The sequence below is a fragment of the Ylistrum balloti genome, unplaced genomic scaffold (assembly GCF_031769215.1).
Source record: "Ylistrum balloti isolate Yb309-2 unplaced genomic scaffold, AGI_CSIRO_Ybal_v1 Utg369850, whole genome shotgun sequence".
NCBI classification, from domain to species: Eukaryota; Metazoa; Mollusca; class Bivalvia; order Pectinida; family Pectinidae; genus Ylistrum; species Ylistrum balloti.
Window position 1 is genome coordinate 173,415 of NW_026782003.1, and position 21,692 is coordinate 195,106.

The window sequence follows — 21,692 nt, forward strand, 5'->3', positions numbered from 1 at the left end:
ACAATATAATCAATTTCATCACACGTTTTGTAGGCGCCGTTGATGATTGTTCGATGCATTATGTTCAATTAGTATTTCGTTTTTGACAATGGAGTGTCTGATTCCTTACTCCATAATAATATTGGTGCTGGATCACTTAACTTATCCCCTATGAATAATCAAAATAGTTTAGTTATAATAGTTTTATTGATATGTGCCACGTTTCACTTCATTCAAATAGTGACACAATTCATGATATACACCTGTACTGAACGGTGTTTTAAAATCACCTGATATTGAGATTCTAGATTTTGTCTTTTCTTCAATTTTGGACTTTCTTCAGTCGCCTTTTAGGCTTCAAAATTTAGGCCCTTAGCATCACTGAGGAGTCCTAGAAGGACGAAACAGATGTATGATGTAGCATCACTGAGGAGTCCTAGAAGGACGAAACAGATGTATGATATAGCATCACTGAGGAGTCCTAGAAGGACGAAACAGATGTATGATGTAGCATCACTGAGGAGTCCTAGAAGGACGAAACAGATGTATGATGTAGCATCACTGAGGAGTCCTAGAAGGACGAAACAGATGTATGATGTAGCATCACTGAGGAGTCCTAGAAGGACGAAACAGATGTATGATGTAGTTTAATACATCGTTTGGCTCTACTGTATCTAACTCTAAATTCTTTAAAAAAAATTGATATTTACTTTTGTGTCTTTTTTACAATATTCAACCTAATCCACTTCCACCTGATAATTAAAGTATTCGCTTTCATAATGTTTCATATATCCTAGAGGCTAAATGTCTGAAGCACATTCTTCCTTCTCTAACTCTATTAAGTCTGATCGGGATATATCACTTGCTAGTCAGAAATTAAGACAATGTTTCGATGATTTATGAAATTATATTCGAATACGACAAAGAAACCCTTAACACTCTAAAACTAAACTTAATGATACTTCAGCCTCCTGGACCAAACAAAAAACCATTTAAAATGAAGTTATTTCTTTAATCCGAGGAGCAAAAGTAAAATATTTATCGAATCCGCAAAAATTACTTAATAAAATAGATAAATCCTATCCTGCCTGGGAATTGGTGACATTATTGACCAGCTTCACTTTCTGAACTTGCGGACCCCGATTCTGTATCACCAAAATTCATAAAATGAATCTCTGAATCTCTTGTGACGCCTTTCGATATATTTAACAAATCTGTTCCTAGTGGAATTCTGCCATATTCCTAGAAAGCAAGCGTGGAAGAGTATCCCATCAAACTATATAACCTATATTAGTAATATTAGATGAAATAATTAAATATCTTGTGATAAAGGTACAGAACCTAGAATGATATTATGCTATATTGGTTGTCATCTATCTTATTTGACAGATAGGAGACAAAAAAGACCATTATAGATCGATATAGACCTATATGGAAACCCATACAGACAGGAGTACCACCGGCATCAGTTTAAAGGCCATCTTGTTTTTTATTGTATGTTAATGATATTGGTCACGAACTAGTATATAAAGAACATTATTTGCTGACAACATACCTTTATATGTTGTGATTGAGGGAGACAGACATGTTGAACAAGGATCGTAGAAAAAATTCTTTATGAGCAAATAAATGGGTATGAAAACAGAAGCTCTCCTTTTCCCGAGACAGGTTGGCTCCCAGACGTTGTGTCTGTATCTATTCATTCATCATTACTGACCACAAACATTGTGCATCAGACAAATTTAGGACTCTATTTCAATCGTCGTAGTCGGTCTGATTATTTTAACTATATTTATTACAATGCTTATAAAAGAATTCATATACTCAGAATGTTAAAATAAACTAGAGTTGATCGAGAATCTCTCGGGATCATATACACTACATTTATAGGTCCTATTCTGGAATACGCAGACATTGTATGGGCTAACCATTACCAGAGAGAATGCAACGTTTTAGATTCAATCCAGCTTCATGCAGCACGTATAATAAGAAGAATGTGTACAAATCATGATATCTTACATAGTGAATCTGTTTTTAAGTATCCACAATTAATTTAATGATTTTAATAAATAATTTAGCTAAAGTGCATAAGTTTAGGATCTGAAGTAATTACAAGTGTGATTTATGCGGTATTTTCGGAAACGAGTTCTGAGCCCGTAGGCTGCCACAAATTTCCACGCTTGAATTATTTTAATAATAAATTAGGTGTCACTAGGAAAACGTTTCTACAATAATTTTTCTTAAAAAAATAAATGTTGGTATTTCTTCAGTACGAAACCTGATATTTCGTGATTTGTATTACATTGAGTACACAAATATATATGTGGTTATCGGTTACTGCTTTGTTCGACGTTAAGAATCCGGACAGATAAATATTACATTTTTACAGAATCACAACACTTGATATCATATAGTCCTATATATAATGGATTTTACTAAATGTGCAACAGTTTGTCAAACAACAATGGTATGACGCTTACTAACCTCGGTGAATTATAGCATCCATTAAAAAAATAGAAAATGTTAATCACATTGTTAAGACTCCTGCTTTTAGGGAGAAAAGGTTACTTGTAAGTGTGTAATAGTTTCGTAAGGAAGCGGTTGATTAATCCCCCTTTGTTTCTCTTTAACGAGGAAAAAACGTGGTTTAATTGACGGTTCATTTGATATGCCTGTATCTCTAGAGTTGTACCTGTACATTATTTCCTTTTCGAATATTCAAATTGAACCGATCTTAAATACAAAAGCAACCGTTCAATAGGTTAACCCTGTGGAACACCCTAAGGCGTATTCAAATTAAGCATTTAACTGTATACTGCATTTAAATTTGTTATTGAGAGCAAAGTTTTACATCCAAGCCAGTTATATTGGTATTATTATATATTTTGTTTGAATTTGAACTAACACTGCATTCTGACATTTTCTGTCAAAATTATTTATTGAAATATCAATCTTTATTTTTTAAAACGAGTCTTAAATATGCCTCAGTTCTTACAATTTGTATAAGAATATTGATACAATTCTGGGTGAGATCTGACATATAACACCGTTGTCTGGTCTTTATTTGGTCTTTAGAAGTTTGAATTTCCATTCTTGTCTCCTCGTCACGTAACCTCTGTATTTGCTCTTCATTGTATGAAATTCAAACATCCCTCTTAAAAATAGTGATAATGAGATCCATTCAGAAATTCCAAGAAAAAAGTATTCACAAACTCATAGTTTAAATCCAAGCTGGCCGTCCGTTTTCCAATTTCTGTCCAAACATCAAAATGATATACAAAGAAAACTTTCATATGAAATTTGCGAAAGAATCAGTCAGTTCTTTTCAAGAACAAACATAAACGAAGTTGTGGTTCTACTTCTTCATCACTATCATCTACCTGAGCACCGGGAACAAATTTACCTATTGTTATTATAATGGGTAGTGCATATATATGTTTGACCTCGTTTTTCGTGATGAATAAAACTATATACTTACCTTCTATATACCTACGCAATGCATTTTCTCCTGATGTGGATGTGATCTTTCCGACATAGGTCAGTTTAAGAGTTTCGTTATGTAGACCGCAGTCACTGAAAAGATCAGATGTGGTGTTTGTCGGCACACTTTTAAAACCTTTTATAGTTTACTCTCTCACAACATATGCATTAATGTCGCTATGTTAAGATCTCCCGGCAAGGCAATATCTCTGCACGAAATGCTTCGAAATAACTATCAATCATTTTGTGAGACTAAATAATGACACACAAGTGAACAGTAGTTTTTAATACAAATTTAGAAATATTTAGATAAAGTCGAGTCAAACTGCATGATATTCCTGTTTTTTCTTTCTAGGACTCGGCAGTTTATTACTTCTCACTTTCAATCGTGATAGGTGAGAAAGGCACAGCCGCTCATCAACATTGGACTTATATTATTACTAAGCATGTGGCCAGTGTGTGTAATTGAGAATCAACGTTCTTAGTGTGTTTTACAACCTCAGTCCAGTAAGATATGTAAAATTCTAAATCAATCGATATTCACTTCTTGAATTTCAAACAAACATAGATTATAAACAGATTTTAATGACAAGTAAGATTTAGTATCAGCATACATCAGTAATTTACCTTATATATATTTAGCCAAACAGACCATAATAATTACAGATGTAGTTATGTCTGCCTAAATATATTAACCATTAAGAAAGCAATAGCCAATGTGCAGTTTGTTCTAGATTATAGGTAAACATTTATCCTCATATGTAATCCAAAGTTGAAAATTTTATTCATGGTTAGTGATCTCTTGTACTGCTAGAAAAAGGAAAATTATCTCTATAAGAATATTACCGAAAGAAGTGTTCGCTATCTATAGAAGTTATAGTGAATGTGAGTGGTATTTTTAGACGTATTTACCCATAGAAAATATATGTTAATTTAAAATAAGCTTTTCAACATAGCTGTTTATAAATTGACGTAACATTAAATCCCAACCTACTGGTGTGCCATTTTATAACACCATGTTGATCGGAATTCGTATATCTGGTACAGTCTTCGAGCTTGTACGTAGAATTTATTTATTCGATCTACAGACGAAAAGTGCAAAGTTACATAACATCCACATGGGCCTGACGTCCGTTCAAAATTCTTTGAAATTGGAAAATTATGAAATTTATTGCGTTTTGTGGTTCATTAACCTCCTCATATGGTTTCTGACAATGATATCGACTAATTCGGATATTCTACAATCACCTAGGTTGCAACAATGTAGGCCTTTGTAATCAGTAATGAGTCCTAAACGGACGAAACAGCTCTGAGATACAATCTAAAGAATCATTTGGGACTTCGATAGATGGTTCTAAATTTAAATTGAAGTGTGCGATTAATTCGTATGTCTTTTGTGTAATCTTATAAATGCTTTTTGAAAACAGCTCGACTCTGAGAGATCACCGATAATTTTAACAAACTATAAAATTACAGGGACCTGTAAAGAGTACTATAAGAATAAGAAAGATAAGGTGTTTCGGAATGGTAAGCTTAATCTGTTTCATAAGCAACACTCGCCATGCAAGTCCTGACCAGTTAAAGTGATATGGAATCACTAATCAATTTTACGAGTATCGGAGATATGTGATTTCATGTATGAAAAGAAGGCATGTCCTACTCTGAAGCCTTACTCTGTCTGCACATGAAAATCCTGATAAATCACATGCAATTTGAGCATGTTCTTTGTGTCCATTGCAATAGATGTTTGATGATGTTTCATGTGAAGGAAACTTTCGTAAAATCCCACTCATCAAAAGTTCGAATACGCTCTATCAAACTTGAAGACCCAATAAAATCACATTTCTATAACTGTCGTTAAGATAATGATTTTATTTGTTGGGGCTTTGTGACAAGTAACACAAAAGGTTTGTTCTACAACAGATTCCACTTTTATAATCTTCAAACATCACCAGTACTTTGGAATAGAAGTGGCTGATTGCAGTACTCTAGATGGAAAACTCCAGTCAAGAAGTGAAGAACATGATGTTGTCAACTATCACCGCGTCACCCTTAATTTAGATGTACGATATAAACACATTACATTTATCAGTGAAGATTTTTTATCATTTCTTAATAGTTATGAAAAGGAATTCTTGATATTGAAACATTTCACTGGGGTTATTGAATATATGCACATGCTTATATACATATGTGTATGTATATCTTATCTGTATCTCCGACTTACATTATTTTTTATTCTTTTACAATGTACAACTGTAATTTACCACTGTTAATTCACAATGAGTTATTTTCATCAGGTAACACATAAATACTTTGACAAGCAAGCAGAGTGTGTACCTAAGTTTTCAGTTCTATTAAAGCACCACTTCAAACCTTAATACACTATTGATACTAATAAGTTTTCAGTTCTATGAAAGCACCACTTCAAACCTTAATACACTATTGATACTAATAAGTTTTCAGTTCTATGAAAGCACCACTTCATTTTCAAACCCTAATACACTACTGATACTAATAAGTTTTCAGTTCTATGAAAGCACCACTTCATTTTCAAACCTTAATACACTATTGATACTAATAAGTTTTCAGTTCTATGAAAGCACCACTTCAAACCTTAATACACTATTGATACTAATAAGTTTTCAGTTCTATGAAAGCACCACATTTTCAAACCTTAATACACTATTGATACTAATAAGTTTTCAGTTCTATGAAAGCACCACTTCAAACCTTAATACACTACTGATACTAATAAGTTTTCAGTTCTATGACAGCACCACTTCAAACCTTAATACACTATTGATACTAATAAGTTTTCAGTTCTATGAAAGCACCACTTCAAACCTTAATACACTACTGATACTAATAAGTTTTCAGTTCTATGAAAGCACCACCCTAATACACTACTTCAAACCCTAACACACTACTGATACTAATAAGTTTTCAGTTCTATGGAAGCACCACTTCATTTTCAAACCTTAATACACTATTGATACTAATAAGTTTTCAGTTCTATGAAAGCACCACTTCATTTTCAAACCTTAATACACTATTGATACTAATAGGTTTTCAGTTCTATGAAAGCACCACTTCATTTTCAAACCTTAATACACTATTGATACTAATAAGTTTTCAGTTCTATGAAAGCACCACTTCATTTTCAAACCTTAATACACTACTGATACTAATAAAGACTAAGGATAAAATTCCGGTATCAGATCTTGTTCTACATTAACAGTTGTTGTTCCTGATTCCAGTTGCCGTGTTGTGGTAAATGTGCCATAAAACTGACTAATATATCCATACTAATTTACAACTTTAATTTCAATATAGTAATAAAACTTTGTTTCCGAAGAGTACTTTTTTGTACGTGTGAAGTACTTTTATACCTCGATTGTGGAGTTGCTTGTACGTTGTGTTGTAATTGAACTACTAGAGGCGAGACATTGACTACATTAGTAGGTGTAGGGTTATCATCCCTGATCTAAATGTACAACTTTCAAATACAAATTCATCTAGAACTGAACACCAAAACAAACTATACTTATTCTGGTCTGCTAATTTTCTCTTGAAATAGACGGATTTATGATTTGATATATGACTGGTGTACATAAAATCAAATTTTCATTCCTACACATCTTATTTACACCGACAATATAAAAAAAATATTCAAATCGACACATATGTCCGCATATTATACCTATGGATGACTATACAAGCATTGATTAAAAGAGTCGATAAATTTTGCGAACATTTCTAAATCTATCGAAAACATTTCAACTCAAGGGAAGTAACTCTCACGTTCCTACATAGCTGATTTAAATCTACAAAACTGTTTGCGTATCAATAAGCGTTGGCTACAGTAATTATTTCAGGCCATGTACTAATAAATGCTCAACTCACATCTACCAAAACATTAACCAAATGTTTAACTACAATTATTTTGTGATTAATTGTTAATGAAGATATCTATATAATTATAATATATAATTAATAAAATAAACTACGATAACGTTTCATCATTAAAAGTCATGCCTCCAAACAAGACTCTTTAGCTTTAGGGACCGAAGACAATGAGAAAATACCAACATTTCAACAACCCCCTTGAGTATTGAATCATCTCTGTTATGTAAACGCCATAGGTTGGGGATGCAGGGATGTTGCTTTCCTGAAATGGCTATGCCCATGATACCGATAATAGATTTACCTAAAAATTGACAATTCCTAATATGAATTATCATAAAAATGTCATTCAGTTTTTCATTCACCATAACATTCCACAGCGCAAGGATAGAAATTAAAGTTTTCGTAAACGTTCTGCCAAATGCTTGAGACTAAGATTGGAGAAAACTTGGGGGCAAGGGTCAGACACCGCCACTAAATGTGATGATAGTAACACCTAACGCGAGAGTATGGTAAGGTCAAAATAGATACATGTAAAACTATAATAGTCACAAAAAATCAGTTACGAACCCTACATTGGCTCCGATTAAAAACATAGGTGGGTGGTAGACACACGGCGAGTGTCGACTAGCGTTAGTTTGAAGCTGATAATCTTGATCAATTTCTCTCAAAAAGTGTTAAAATTTTGTGAAGAGTCTTATTTTAAGTATTGCAATATTTGCCCGAAATCAAAGGCATGCCTGAGAAAAATAACGAAATCCAACCATTTCTGTCCTTTAAACGTATCAACCATGATCCAAAAACCAGATATTTGACATAAGTATAGCCATCTAGCAATAACCTTTGTAAACCTTGGTGATATGTACTTAATGTACTTGTTATCATAAATCCTGATATATTTTTAAGCATTAGACTTCAACCTGCCCATTTCATGATTTAAAGGTTAGAGAATCCCTGGAGCTGTAATAGCTGTCCCAAATCTAAAAGAATTTAATTTGTAACCTGACATCAATGGAACAAAGGGATTTCCTCAAATACACTTGAACTTGATAACGAGGATCAGTGAGTAATGAAATTTGTGATACGTAACGAAGGTGAAAGCCAAGTCATTTCTTAATTTGACTGACAACACAAATGTGACGGGTGGTCTTGGTGGCTATTCGATCAACAACTTGCGATAGGTAGTTACAGGTAGATACACTAGATAAACGAATTGTTTCTTCCTCGTTAGTACAAAGGTTGTATAGCAATGAATATTTACAACAGATATACATGTATAATGATGAGCTAAGTTTATTAATTAAAACATAACGCTATATCTGATCCGCATTCTCTAACGGTTTTAGTCTTCAACTCTGCTCTTCAAGATAATGTTACATATATCAAATAATTCTTGTTTCCCTTTGTAATCTCGAAGTTGGAATTGCCAAACATTGTTTTCTTAAAGAACCTGATATGTGTTTGTTCAATTACGTATCTTTTACATTTTACGAAAATGTAGCCTTGTACCCAAATAATAACTGAACTCACTTCTTCACAATTTGAAAATTTGCAATGAGTAATGATTATGAATTATTTCATGAAAGTTTCCCATATCAATTCACTGTAAAAACCCAAATAATAACTGAACTCACTTCTTCATAATTTGAAAATTTGCAATGAGTAATGATTATGAATTATTTCACGAGAGTTTGCCATATCAATTCACTGTAAAAACATACAATGACATACAATGTCAATAGATCTAACTTCCCCCAAATAATGACCTATGAGACACGTTTTGTTATTACAATATAATTAACCAATGTAACCTGCATTACTTTTACATCAAAATATATTACTTTCATATTCTATTAAAAAAGAATATTTAATTATTCCAGAATTCTAGATCAGGAACCTCTAATAACAATTTAAAGAACATGTGTACAGTGACTTTGATAGATGGAGCATATCGTGGTATTTCATGACAAGTAATAAACTTTTATCATCTGTCTCAACTAATGAAACGTTTTTAAAGTTATTTCATTACCTTGTTTATGGTGTGACGTGAATCAATACCATGTGCGTGTTCATGTCACGGAGTTTCCTTTGAATGCAAGTCCTGTCCTCAGCCGAGAGAACACCTAGACATTATTTCAATGCCACCAATGTCCTAAATGTTTTCATCTTTCGTTTAAATAAAATTTGGATAACCCCTTCATTGGATACATTGTCAGGGCCAGTAAAAATAACGTTACATATTAGTCCAATACATCTGTCATAAATGTATCTCTAGTAGAGTAGATGATGTTGCACTGTGTCATGTCATGATGAATTTGACCTGTTCGGATTAACCACATTTCTTACATGTTTGTTCGTCAGTTTTGGAGGGTATTGTCAGTAACATTGAAACCAATTACGCACATGCCTGATCTGACGATGATTTGAGCCACATCACGACATTCAAAATACATTACATCAATTTAATTACATTCCGTTTTATATAAATTGACCAATTTGACCTTTAATTTGTGTCGTGTGACACGAAATATACATTTCATACCAAACCCTGTTATATACCTAACAGTGCAATATTTAGTTGATCTTACGCATGCGTATTCATTCCGATATTCCGGAAACTGTACACAAACGCAAAAGGAGGCAAACGGAAAACGATACTAAACGTAAACGGACTTAAACGCAAACAGAAAACTATTTCAAACGCAATCACAAACGAAAAACAATCGACGAATCAGGACTTAAACTATCCAAAACGCATGAAACACAAATGCCAACGAAACGGTTTTTCAGGGAATGTTAAACGATTAAGGATCTATAGCACCAGGCATAACTTGAAGGAATTGGTGGTTTGACTAAAACTGTGTTCTACCTTTGCAATTTGGCATAACTCAGATAAGTACTACTTGTAGGCAAAAACTCGTTATGATCATCGAAACTAGTGTTAGATTGATATCATTAGGCCGGTCTAATAAAACCAGTGCATGTTTTGTTTTGTTACCTTCCCCTACTCTAACACTGACCTTGACCTTACCAGGACTGTCTTGCCAGAACTGACCGGACTGTTTCTTACTAGTATCTTACATCTACTGTTATTTTGGAACAAAACTTTAAATGTGAAATTAACTTCTATTTCATAGACTTTATCACCACACTGTATAAGTATAATTACATAGAGATAACCGATACCTTTCCTGGTCCTGACATACACTGTAAAGACGCCTATAACGATGTATAAACTGTGCCATACGGCAGATTAAACTCACTTACTTAATTTGCATATCCGCCATCTTGGGTTAAACAGGTGATTAGTTTTGTGATTCTCGTGAGAATCTCGAAACAATAACATAATGATTATTTTTATTATATCTATGCATACGGAACGGTGTCAGCTGTAATAATTGACCGGTGAAAATGTGCCAGGCCCCGTTAATTTTAAGAATGCACCCGTTCTCTTCCTGCTGTACGTTCATAGTATATTAAATCAAAGTACAGAAAGTACTGAGAGGCTAAACGTATTGAAAAATGTTCACAAATAACCGCTAAACTATATTACTTTCCCCGTACTCCTACACTTTGGAATGCAAAAATTATCAAAATAAGAGAACCAGAGGTTTGTTTTCTTAATTTTATGCGATTTTATATCTTCTTTAATTCTTATTTCAAATTTGACGACAATAATGTGAACAAATAAAATACACACAACCATATATTTATCGCCAACAAGCCAAATGATAAATAGCTCAATGATGAAGTTGACTAAATAAAACCTTTGAGAAATACCCAAGATGTTGCGATTACTATCCTATCAATATGAGGATTTAGACAAATCGAAAGGACTTTATACCTACTTCTTTATTTTAAATGTATTGCAAAGTAATAGTCCTTACTTATTATAATTATATTTGTAGTTGAGGAAAGGAGATAAGGTGTACACAGCATTTCAGATAGATAAAAGTGTAAGTAATTACATTAAATTTATTCACATGCCTATCTTTCTTCAGAGTTCTATGAGATTAAACCAGATTTTCATATATATACAAAATTTACAATATTTTCACTGTAGCTACTACTATTGCTGATCTCCAATCCATTAGATAATGTCACTATGACACGCAAAATGTATAAATATATTATGGAAATATTTCGTTCTATTTTTTCCATACGCGCTTTGTTTGAAGGAAAATTTCATTTCAATGAATTTGATACACATTAACAAACCTGGAGAAATCAGCACAATCAACCTTCATCAAATAAAACTAAAAGACAAAAAATATAAGTTATAACAAAGTCAATATCATGATCAGTACAGTATTAAAAATATATTATTCATAAATCATGAGCACCAAATGTACCTTGCCTACGAAGCGCAAACCTTTTATCTTCAAAAACTTGAAAAAGTGGCATGGCAGTGGGTGTGAAATCCCTGAAAAAGTGTCATATCGGCGGGTGTGCGCGTGGGACGGACAATCCAATTGGGTGACGTCTAATGAGGTAAATTGATGTTATATATTAAGACGAGCTTGCAAGGACAAGGATTAAAGCAAAATTGATGTTCTGTTTGTACGTTTTGTTTGTTTACAAGTGCTGTTAGTTGATAATTCAAACTAAGCCCCCAGACTAGCTTCTTACCATGGCGCCAACTCGCACGTACAGTGTTCTGTACGTTTACGTCACGTCGAGAAGGATTCATAAGCCCCGCCATACAATAAATACACTGTAAATCAAGTCATGCAGTTACAATAAACTTTGAAGATACAAGAAACCATTTTTTTGCTTACTTAAGGTAAATATGGTTGTTTTCTAGGAATATTCACAGCAGGCGATATGAATCACGTCAGCTCGATCTTCTTCAGCAGCAGAGGTCGGGGAGGTCCGTTAGAAAAATTCAGTAAAATATATTGTTCAAACTTTATCAATAGTTCAACCACACTGTGCTTCTTTGAAATATACAGTAATCGTATTGTTATGAAAAAATAAACTAATTGTGGATGCTTTTAAAATAGCGATTTGAAAGATCGCGGCATTATTTACGCAGAAAATTGCCGCGAGAGGGCTCTAACTCTTTTTGATATTTCAGTCAATGAGAAGGCCAGGATCGGTAAATTTTGTCTAAAAGGCCGTCGCAATAGGCTATATACGTACTGAGTACGTTAAGCCTAAAAACCAAGGTATGTATATATATGCATATATGCAAATTAAGTGAGCGAGCTTAATCTGCCTTATGTCTTGGTTATCTTGAAACGGTGACGTATAATAAAAAACATTCATGTTTACATGCGGTCAGCAACAACAATCTGGTGAAAATTTTAGGTGGAATTCTTGTTTATTACATTTGATGACAATGAAATATTTTATAATATGACCATTTTAGTATGACACTTTTCATTAGCCCGATAGTCCTGATAAGTCATGTGGTAAAAAAGGTAATATAATAGTCTTTTGATATTTTTATTTTACTTTTAATAAACAAACCACACAAAAACCGTTCTGAATGAATCTTTTAATCCACATAATAACAACCACGATACACTATTTACTGATGTTCGATAGCTTTTAGAATGTCACATTCCAGCTGCTTTTATAGTAAAACTGTCATTTCCATGGAAAGTATCGAACAATACCTTATCATAGGTAACGACCAATCCCTTACCGAACACTTTTAAAGAAGAGATAGATATCAATTTATCATAAAATATTTATCACCTGTGACACAGACTGGCAAATGAACGGTTGCCATCACAGTGACTGAACAACATTCCATATATAATACATAAATATGTTTTGTGGCTCTGGAACTCGTTCAAAGTACCCGTGACAATCATGGTGTATTTTGTTATCACATTGTCACCTGTACACAACGACAGAGAAATGTCCGATATACCAATACAAAGAAGTCCGCAATTAACTTCACGGTACGAAAGGTCCTATTTTTTAAAGGACTTTCCACATCTTAACGGTAGCAAGGTCATTTATATGTTAAGTTCACTGTATATCGGGATCCATCAAGATAGAAGCACAGTCAACCCTAACGTTTGAGCATGAATGCGTATATAGCGAAACGTTCAACGGTCATTCAAAGGAACAATTCATGCATAGAAAAATTCATATACGTAGTCCCATTATATTGTCTGCTCTAAAACCTTATTCACTAGTTAACTCTTCACATAAACATTTGTTTAGATGATCAATAAATGTAATAAGATTGTAAAAAAAAACTTAAACAAAACAGAATATTTTTTCATCTTCCTATAACTCTTTAGTGATATCAGGGTAAACGGAAAAAATATTATGTTAATTTGTAATCTCTTACTAGCGCAGTTATCGCGAATATCGGAATATCATACAATTATCATTAGATACAACATCTGTCTAACATTGATTAGGAACTTGATATGTTTAAGCAATAAGGACTTGGTTTATATGTAATTAAGCGTATTGATCTCTCGGGGTCGTCGATTCGTCCATAAATAGAATCATGTGACGTCACGTCATGGATACAGTCGCACTTGAGGATGCTCTATAGCCAAAGGGGTAAATTTCGTCCATAATTTGCCGTTAAGGAGGTAATTATCGATACATATAGTATGGAAGTGATCAGAAGACCATCCAAGATTAAGTGTGAATTCGTGGATACGAAAATATACGCGAAATAACAGATAAAATGACTAAAGGCAAAACCGGAAGTGCAAGAAGTAGCAAGAAATCGGCTTCTAAACTGGGATCCAATGTAATAGTGTCAAAAAATGACAAAAAGTACCCTTACATATGATGCAGAGGTACACGGAGTACAGTTTTGAATTACTTCCATTCCTATTAATCTGTTCAATAATACTGGTGTAGAGTTATTCAAATCTTTCTGAGATATTAAAACCAGCCGTTACCTCCAAAAACCAAACCTGTACTGCCCGACAAATCCAAACTTCCCGGTAAAAATCCTGCCTAACCTTTCTTGTGTTCTACCCAATCAAAAATTACCTACCCCGGGTCAGTGGACAGGTCAGTCACAGGTCAGTCTGTACCATTACCATATATATGGAAATTTCTTACCTGAACACTTTTCACTATATACCTAACCAAACCATTAAGGAAACATGTCTCCTGATTTTCTAAAATAATATATTTACTATCTACATTGCTCAATATATGAATTAATTAAATTATACTTATATCTGAATCATATCAGATATTACAATACATTTAACAATAAAAAATATACATAATCTGACCCATGTCAGCAAATACAATGGTATAAAACATAACTTTAACAACCATTCAATAAAAGCAATAATTCAAGTAATCCACACCCTGTCACACTCTTCCCACTGTTGGAAAAAAATGACCTCCGTGTCATCTCCCGCTGGTTACGGCTAGAACTGCCAGCCTGGCACACGTCGGCGTGGACCACCTTGGAGTAGTAAAATTGTTCGCCTTCCCAGAAACAATATATATAGAGGAAACTTTTAATGTCATTTCAACTTCAAAATAGTAAATTGTTTATGCTTTTTAGCTTTTTATTGGCTATATATATGTAATAACTGAGAATCTTAGGAAACATCTCCTGATCATCATATAATTGTAGATATGGATATAGAGGCATTTGTTTTGCCTGTGTCCATTATTTACTTATTATCATTATTATTTAATTATTATTATCATTATTATTATAACGGTAGAAAAGTATCTCTCGTGATTTACAATATTCAGAAATAACTTACATAGAATTGTGGGTAAGGTTCATTTATATCCTAAATGTGTACAACTAATTATATTTCCTTATTAAGCCATTAATATTTAGGTTGAAAATTTGCAGACATATCAATTACACACTGAATACTTAGATACACTCGTAATTAGGGCTTTTCACCCAAAGGTGAAAAGACCTATTGTTTTTGTTAAGTTTCTTATTCTTGTTCTTCTTATTCTTCTTCCGTATTTTGTGGAGTCTCTATCTTTAGATGAGTGAAAGAAAGGTTGATGGTTTTGTTAGTATGTTTTTAATGAAGGTTTGAAGGTGTTACAGGAACATTTTCAAATAGGTCAAACATCCAATATGGCCGCCATGACGTCATAAACTAAAAACATTAAAATTGCTGTAACTTAAAAACCATTCATTGTGGAGAGTTTGTGCAATTATATTATTTGTAGAGAATTTCCATATCTTACTTTTTTTCATGCCATATTAATACAAAATATATCAAATAAAAAAGCTCGCTGTGGGGTAAAGTTTTCAAAATATGACAATTTTTTTTTCTTTTGCAATTTTGAATTTCCTTGATATTTTCTTCTTCAGATCGATGTAGAACGTTCTTCCGATAAATTTAGTGTTTTCAGTTCTTCTAAAACGTTTACCGTTTCCGCTGTACGCCATTTTGAAATTTTTCAAATTTTTTTTAAATGCCTACAAATAGGAAAATCTCGTTCTAGATCAATATTAATGGGCTATATTTTATCAAATTGTCACTGAGAAGATTTCCCCAGATGTCTTCTACCATTTAGTGACATTTACAAATTCTTCGGAAATACAAAATGGCCGCCATGACGTCATTTCTGATTTTACCTAAAATAACGTAACTCAAGAACTGTTTAAGCTAGTGACCTCAGTTTTAATCATATAATGTAAATTAACAAGTAAACACTTTTCACACTAAAAAAACTGGGATCAAAGGTCAATTTCCGGTTTTCGGTAGGGGTCAAAGTTCAAAAGTGCTATTTTGAGTTACAAAATTTAACAAACTTCTTCTCAAGTTCTGCAAAGCCTTGAGTCTTGATATTTCATGTGTAAGATGTCTGTTTAATTATCTATCAAGTTTGTTAATAGAAATGACCTTGACCCACTTTCAAGGTCACAGGGGTCAATTATGTAAAAATAGTTAAATGGTAATTTCTCCATTGTTAAGCTGCCCAAAGTCTTCAACTTTGGACATAAATATTCTGTGGACATTTCCTGTCGACTGATATAAGAGAAACGTACCTCAAAATTCAACTTCCGGTTTGCGGTAGGGGGTCAAAGTTGAAAAGTGCTATTAAGGGTACTAATCTTTGAAAAAACTTCTTCTCAAGTTCTGAAAGGCCTAAAGGCTCTCTATTTCACATATATGAAGCATATGTAACTGGCAACAAAGTTTGATAATATAAATGACCTTGACCCACTTTCAAGGTCACAGAGGTCAATTAACTAAGAATCGTTAAATGACAGTTTCTCACTTTCTAGAAGGCACACAATGATGAAAATTGATTATAAACCTTTTGTGGACGCTTCCTATTGATTGTCATGAGAAAAACTTCCCTAAAACTTCACCCTCCGGTTTTCGGTAAGGCACAAATTTGGAAAGCGCTATTTAGGGTACCAATATTTGAAAAACTTCTCAAGTTCTGGATGGCCTAGAGGCTTGATATTTCATATACAAGAAGGATATGTAACTGGTAACAAAGATTGATTATACAAATGACCTTGATTCACTTTCAAGGTCACAAAGGTCAATGATGTAAAATATCGTTAAATGGTAATTTCTCAATTGTTAAGTTGTGCAAAGTCTTCAAGTTTGGACATAAATATTCTGTGGATATTCTCTATCAACTGATATAAGAAAAACTTCCATCAAAATTCAACTTCCGGTTTTCGGTGGGGAACAAAGTTCAAGGGTTCAATTTTGTGACATAAAATTTTAAAATCTTCTTCTCAAAAACCAAAAGGCCTAAGGTCATTATATTTGGTCAATATCATACTCAAGTAGTGGAAAATAAAATTTGTGAATATGAACGACCTTGATTCATGTTCAAGGTCACAGGGGTCAAATATATTAGAACCTTAAAAAATGTTTAATTTATTTTGATGTAGTTATACTTCCTTAACGTTTTAAAATAGATATGTTATAGATATTAACAAACGAAGAAACTTTCTCATATATCGTTATCAGGAAAAATATCAACTTCGGGTTTCCGAAAGGGGTCAAAGTTCAAATATATAAAATAGGGTACCATTGTTCAACAATCTTCTTGTCAAGTTTCACAAGGTCTAGAGAACTAATATTGGGGATATATTGATCATCAGATGTTACATTATAAGGCTTGCAAATATGAATAACCTTGACCGACATTCAAGGTCACATGGGTCAAATATGTTTAAAACTTTTTAAAGTGTATTTCTTCGTTATTATGTAATTATATCTCCTTAAAGTTTCAAGATACAAAGTTCATCTTTGGATATGTTGTAGACTTTAACAAACAAGGAAACTTTCTCAGATATTGTTATCAGGAAAAATGTGAACTTCGGGTTTCCGAAAGGGGTCAAAGTTCAAATCATTGTTGAAATGTACAATATAGGGTACTAGTTTTAAACAATATTCTTCTCAACTTCCACAAGGTGTAGAGCACTAGTATTTAGTATATACTGATCTATAGGTGTTGTTTTATAAGGCTTGCAATTATGAATAACCCTGACTACCATTCAAGGTCACAGGTGTCAAATGTATATGAAATCATCAAACAAAAAGCATGGGGAACTGATATTAGGCTTGTAACTGGGATGAAGGACTACCATTTTTGTCCTGAGTAAGAGTTGTTATTTTCTAAGTTGGTCCGATATCCAAGATGGCTGGCATGACCGCCATTTTGAAAAATGGATGTTTTTGAACTGCTCAGGTCAGCTTGTGGATTTCTGTTTAGGTTTGCCGTAAATGAAGCTGAGATAAACTTAAACTAGTGCTGTTTTTCGGGGAGTCTGTCCGATATCCAAGATTGTCGCCAAAGAAGTGAAAAGTCCGCAAAATTGTTAGCAACAATTTCTAGTTTTAAATGTTTTGCTTACAAAGAGACACATGTGACCAGCCTTTGCGTACAGACACACATCATATATAGATTGTATATGTAAAAATTAAATAGACGTCTCTTTATGTCACAGCAACGAAGCATTTCAAATCTCATACCGCCAGAAAGGAAATTCTATTTTCATTACTTTTTTGTATTACTCTCATTTTCATTCAGTTTGTAAACAAAAAATATATGCTCGGATAAGTGCTGTTTTTGTAACACGGGGAACCCAGCCGGTACGGACCCACACATACCCGTATACAGGTAAACTTATTTTTTTTTTGCCGGAGGCACCACAACTTGTCACTTTTTGAATTGTTAAACTATATAAGATAAGAATAATTAATGCAGGTCCAGTGTTATTTTGAAAACTGTCGAATAAAAAATGATAATGTTATGATCACCGATCAATATTAATGTCTATATGATTGCTATTTAGTTATAACTTTACGAATTTTCAATCTGCAGTATTAGCCAGCCATTTACCAAACCACACAAAATATGCAATCCTATCGCAAGGTTGTTAGTACGATACTTATCGTGCGTGTGTGTACATGATGTGCAATGTATGCACTATGTGTGCACGAAAGTTTAAGTGAGTTGTGCGTTACCAGAACTATAGAGTACTATAACATTGAAATAGCGTTTGCAGTGATATGAAATATACACCTTGTGCACGTGAGTGTCTTACTGGGGCATTATTATGGCGTTTTTGTGGTACATGTATGTATCATATGGATGTCCACGATTGAAGCCTCTCTGTTTCACTCCTGTAATATGTACCCACATGGTAAATACAGTCGAATAACAAATTCATCTTCGCTTAACTCTACAACAGTACTTTTGATGATAATAAGATATATAAGAGCCAATTTAAACGGAAGTGGTCTTAATAATATATACAATATGCTGATTATGCTTGTATCACACTGCATGAGTGTAAAATGATGATGAAAATATTCCTATTTACTATAGGTTGTAATAAGTATGCATATATATGGACCCTGGAGCTGGTAATGTGTGTCCCGTCATCAGGCAAAATTCAGCGTAACGTAAATACACAAGACACAACAACACTGTTTAAGTTTCAATAGTCAAATTTTAATTAATGTTGTAGGATTAATAGAAGACACGGTCAGTTTCTTAAAATATAAGCTGTATTTTGGCTCGGGACACAAAAGACAAAAGTGGCTCGCCTAACACTTGCCACTTTTGTTTTTGCTCGCCAAGATACAGCTGATATTTTAAGACACTGACTATGTATTCTTTATTTAACTGGTTTAAGACTCGAAGAGCAACACGTCTGCCATCAAACAAAACAATTAAATATTAAATATTTAGAAATAAATCACAAGAAAGAAAGTATTGCTGAACTTTACTAACCATGAAACAGCGATTTGTATTGTCTCAGAATGTTCACATCGTGCATTGTAATCTCCAACATCCTTTCCTGTTGACCATACCACCAGAAAACTGTCAGACACCTTTAAATGAGTTGAGATCAGTAGGGGCATGACACACATGTTTTCCAGCTGGTGATATGTGCCAAGCTGCGATATCACGATAAACTCTCTTGTAGCTTTCAGGATTGTGGAGTCTTTCACATATGCTACAGAATGCCGAATTCCAATCTTGGTACATGTCCTCTGTATGATAGTGTTGTTTCCATCTAAAATATTGTAAATACGCTTCCCTATTACCAGCCAACATCTTCATGTGCTCGGCTAGCTCCTTTACTGATTCATAGTCGTTCGTGTTTAGATAGGAATGAGGAGGATGGAACATAGAGGCGTTTCCTCCGTCCCGAATCACTGGTATAATTGGATGTTGCATCACACGGTGGAGAGATTTTTCTGTCGTGTAATCTTTACAAAGGGAATTTTCTAACGAAAGAAAAAACTTATATTGTAAAAGAAAGGTACCGAAGCAATCAGGCTTCAGTTTACCAGATACGTTAAAACTAGCTTGATACCTCCCTTCATTGTCACACTTTATAAGCTTAGTTCCACAGGAACCGAAAACATCTACTTGTATACCGTGTGATTGTAATATTTTTATAAACTGTAATCGTTTGCTAACAGTTGGACAATGACTTATAAAAACTACCGCTGTTTTACTTTTCTTTGCAAAAATATCGTTTAAATCCTTCTGAGTATGTTTCGGACGGCGGTTTTTCCTGAAATAACCATGTGCAATAGGAAAATCTGCATCTCGCCGATATGTCATTGTCCAATTCACTTTATTTTTAAGAACATGAAAACACTTAGTTTGAAAATAATAGTTTGGTGTCTCAAATTCAGCAAATATCCACACCTGACTTGGAGGTTTGATTGGTGGACAGTAACCCATATCTCTTGGTTTAAAAATTATTGCGTCAATTTCCTCCATTGGAACATTTCCTTTTGAAACAATACAATTGGGTACCTTACACGCTTCAAATTTCTTTGATGTGCCCCAAGTATCCAATATCCAGTCATTGAAAACATGAAAAAACTGTGGATTGTAGAAATAGATGTTTTTTGTTGTTTTCATTGCTGGTTTCTTCCGATGTACAACAGTTGTATTGTTTGTTGTTTGCAGAATGAAACCTGGTTTTAATTTATATACAACTGTACTTGAAGCTTTATTCTCAGACCACAATACGATGATAACGACAACCGAGAGAGTGACACTAAACAATACGAGCCTTTGAAACGTCTGCTTCATTCTACAATGAAAAAAGTGTTAAATCTTATTGAAAATGTTATTAATATATTCATTCTTATCTTCGTTTGTAGGTCTACGAATCTTGATGTGAATATAAATCAATTTTTAGATATGTTTTGTATACAAAATGTTTATGGTCGAGATTAACGAAATCTGCATTTGCAAGAAATCCCTTTTGAAATTATGTAAAGCGATTTTTTTAAACTTTTTAAAAAATTATTTATTTCTATCTTGCATAATAAAATTATCATTATAATAGTTTTACATATATGATATTTTAACCGTTTAGTTGAAAACGTAATGCTGCTAAGGATTCGTTGTTAATGTTTTAGGATTTGGTATATCTCGAAAAAGAACATTAGAGTAGCATCACTGATACTTTCCTGACTTCATTAAAAAAAAATTCAAATAGAAAAACAAATACACACTTCAAAAGTCACAAAAATATATTCCTAAGGCTGAAAGCGATTTGGAATAAACACAAAAATATTTTTTAAAAAAAAACCTGTAAAAAATGAGGGAAATCAAAGCCTTGAAGGATGTTAACAGACTTTTGGTTTTGGTATTGTTTGAGTTATCTATACCTCATGCTAGCTTAATCATATTTATTTACATAAGCCATGATCTTGTGTCACAGTTGAAGTGTTTCTACAGCTATTAATTTATTTCTAATATCTGCTTGTCTTCGAATTTGATTAAGCAACACGCCAGTGGCAAATTTTACTTAACTGTTTATACCATCCAGATTCCGACTCGTGTAAATCATACGTACATGTATATCTCATCACCGTATTAATTACTTAGATATTATT

The 21,692-nt window shown here is 33.3% G+C and overlaps 1 protein-coding gene across 1 annotated transcript; it reads right to left on the reverse strand.

Moving 5' to 3' along the window:
- Nucleotides 1–19,650: 19,650 nt before the first annotated feature.
- Nucleotides 19,651–20,706, reverse strand: LOC132545479 (alpha-(1,3)-fucosyltransferase C-like). Its single transcript, XM_060209162.1, has one exon. The coding sequence runs from the start codon at nt 20,704–20,706 to the stop codon at nt 19,651–19,653; it is 1,056 nt and encodes a 351-aa protein (XP_060065145.1).
- Nucleotides 20,707–21,692: the final 986 nt, after the last annotated feature.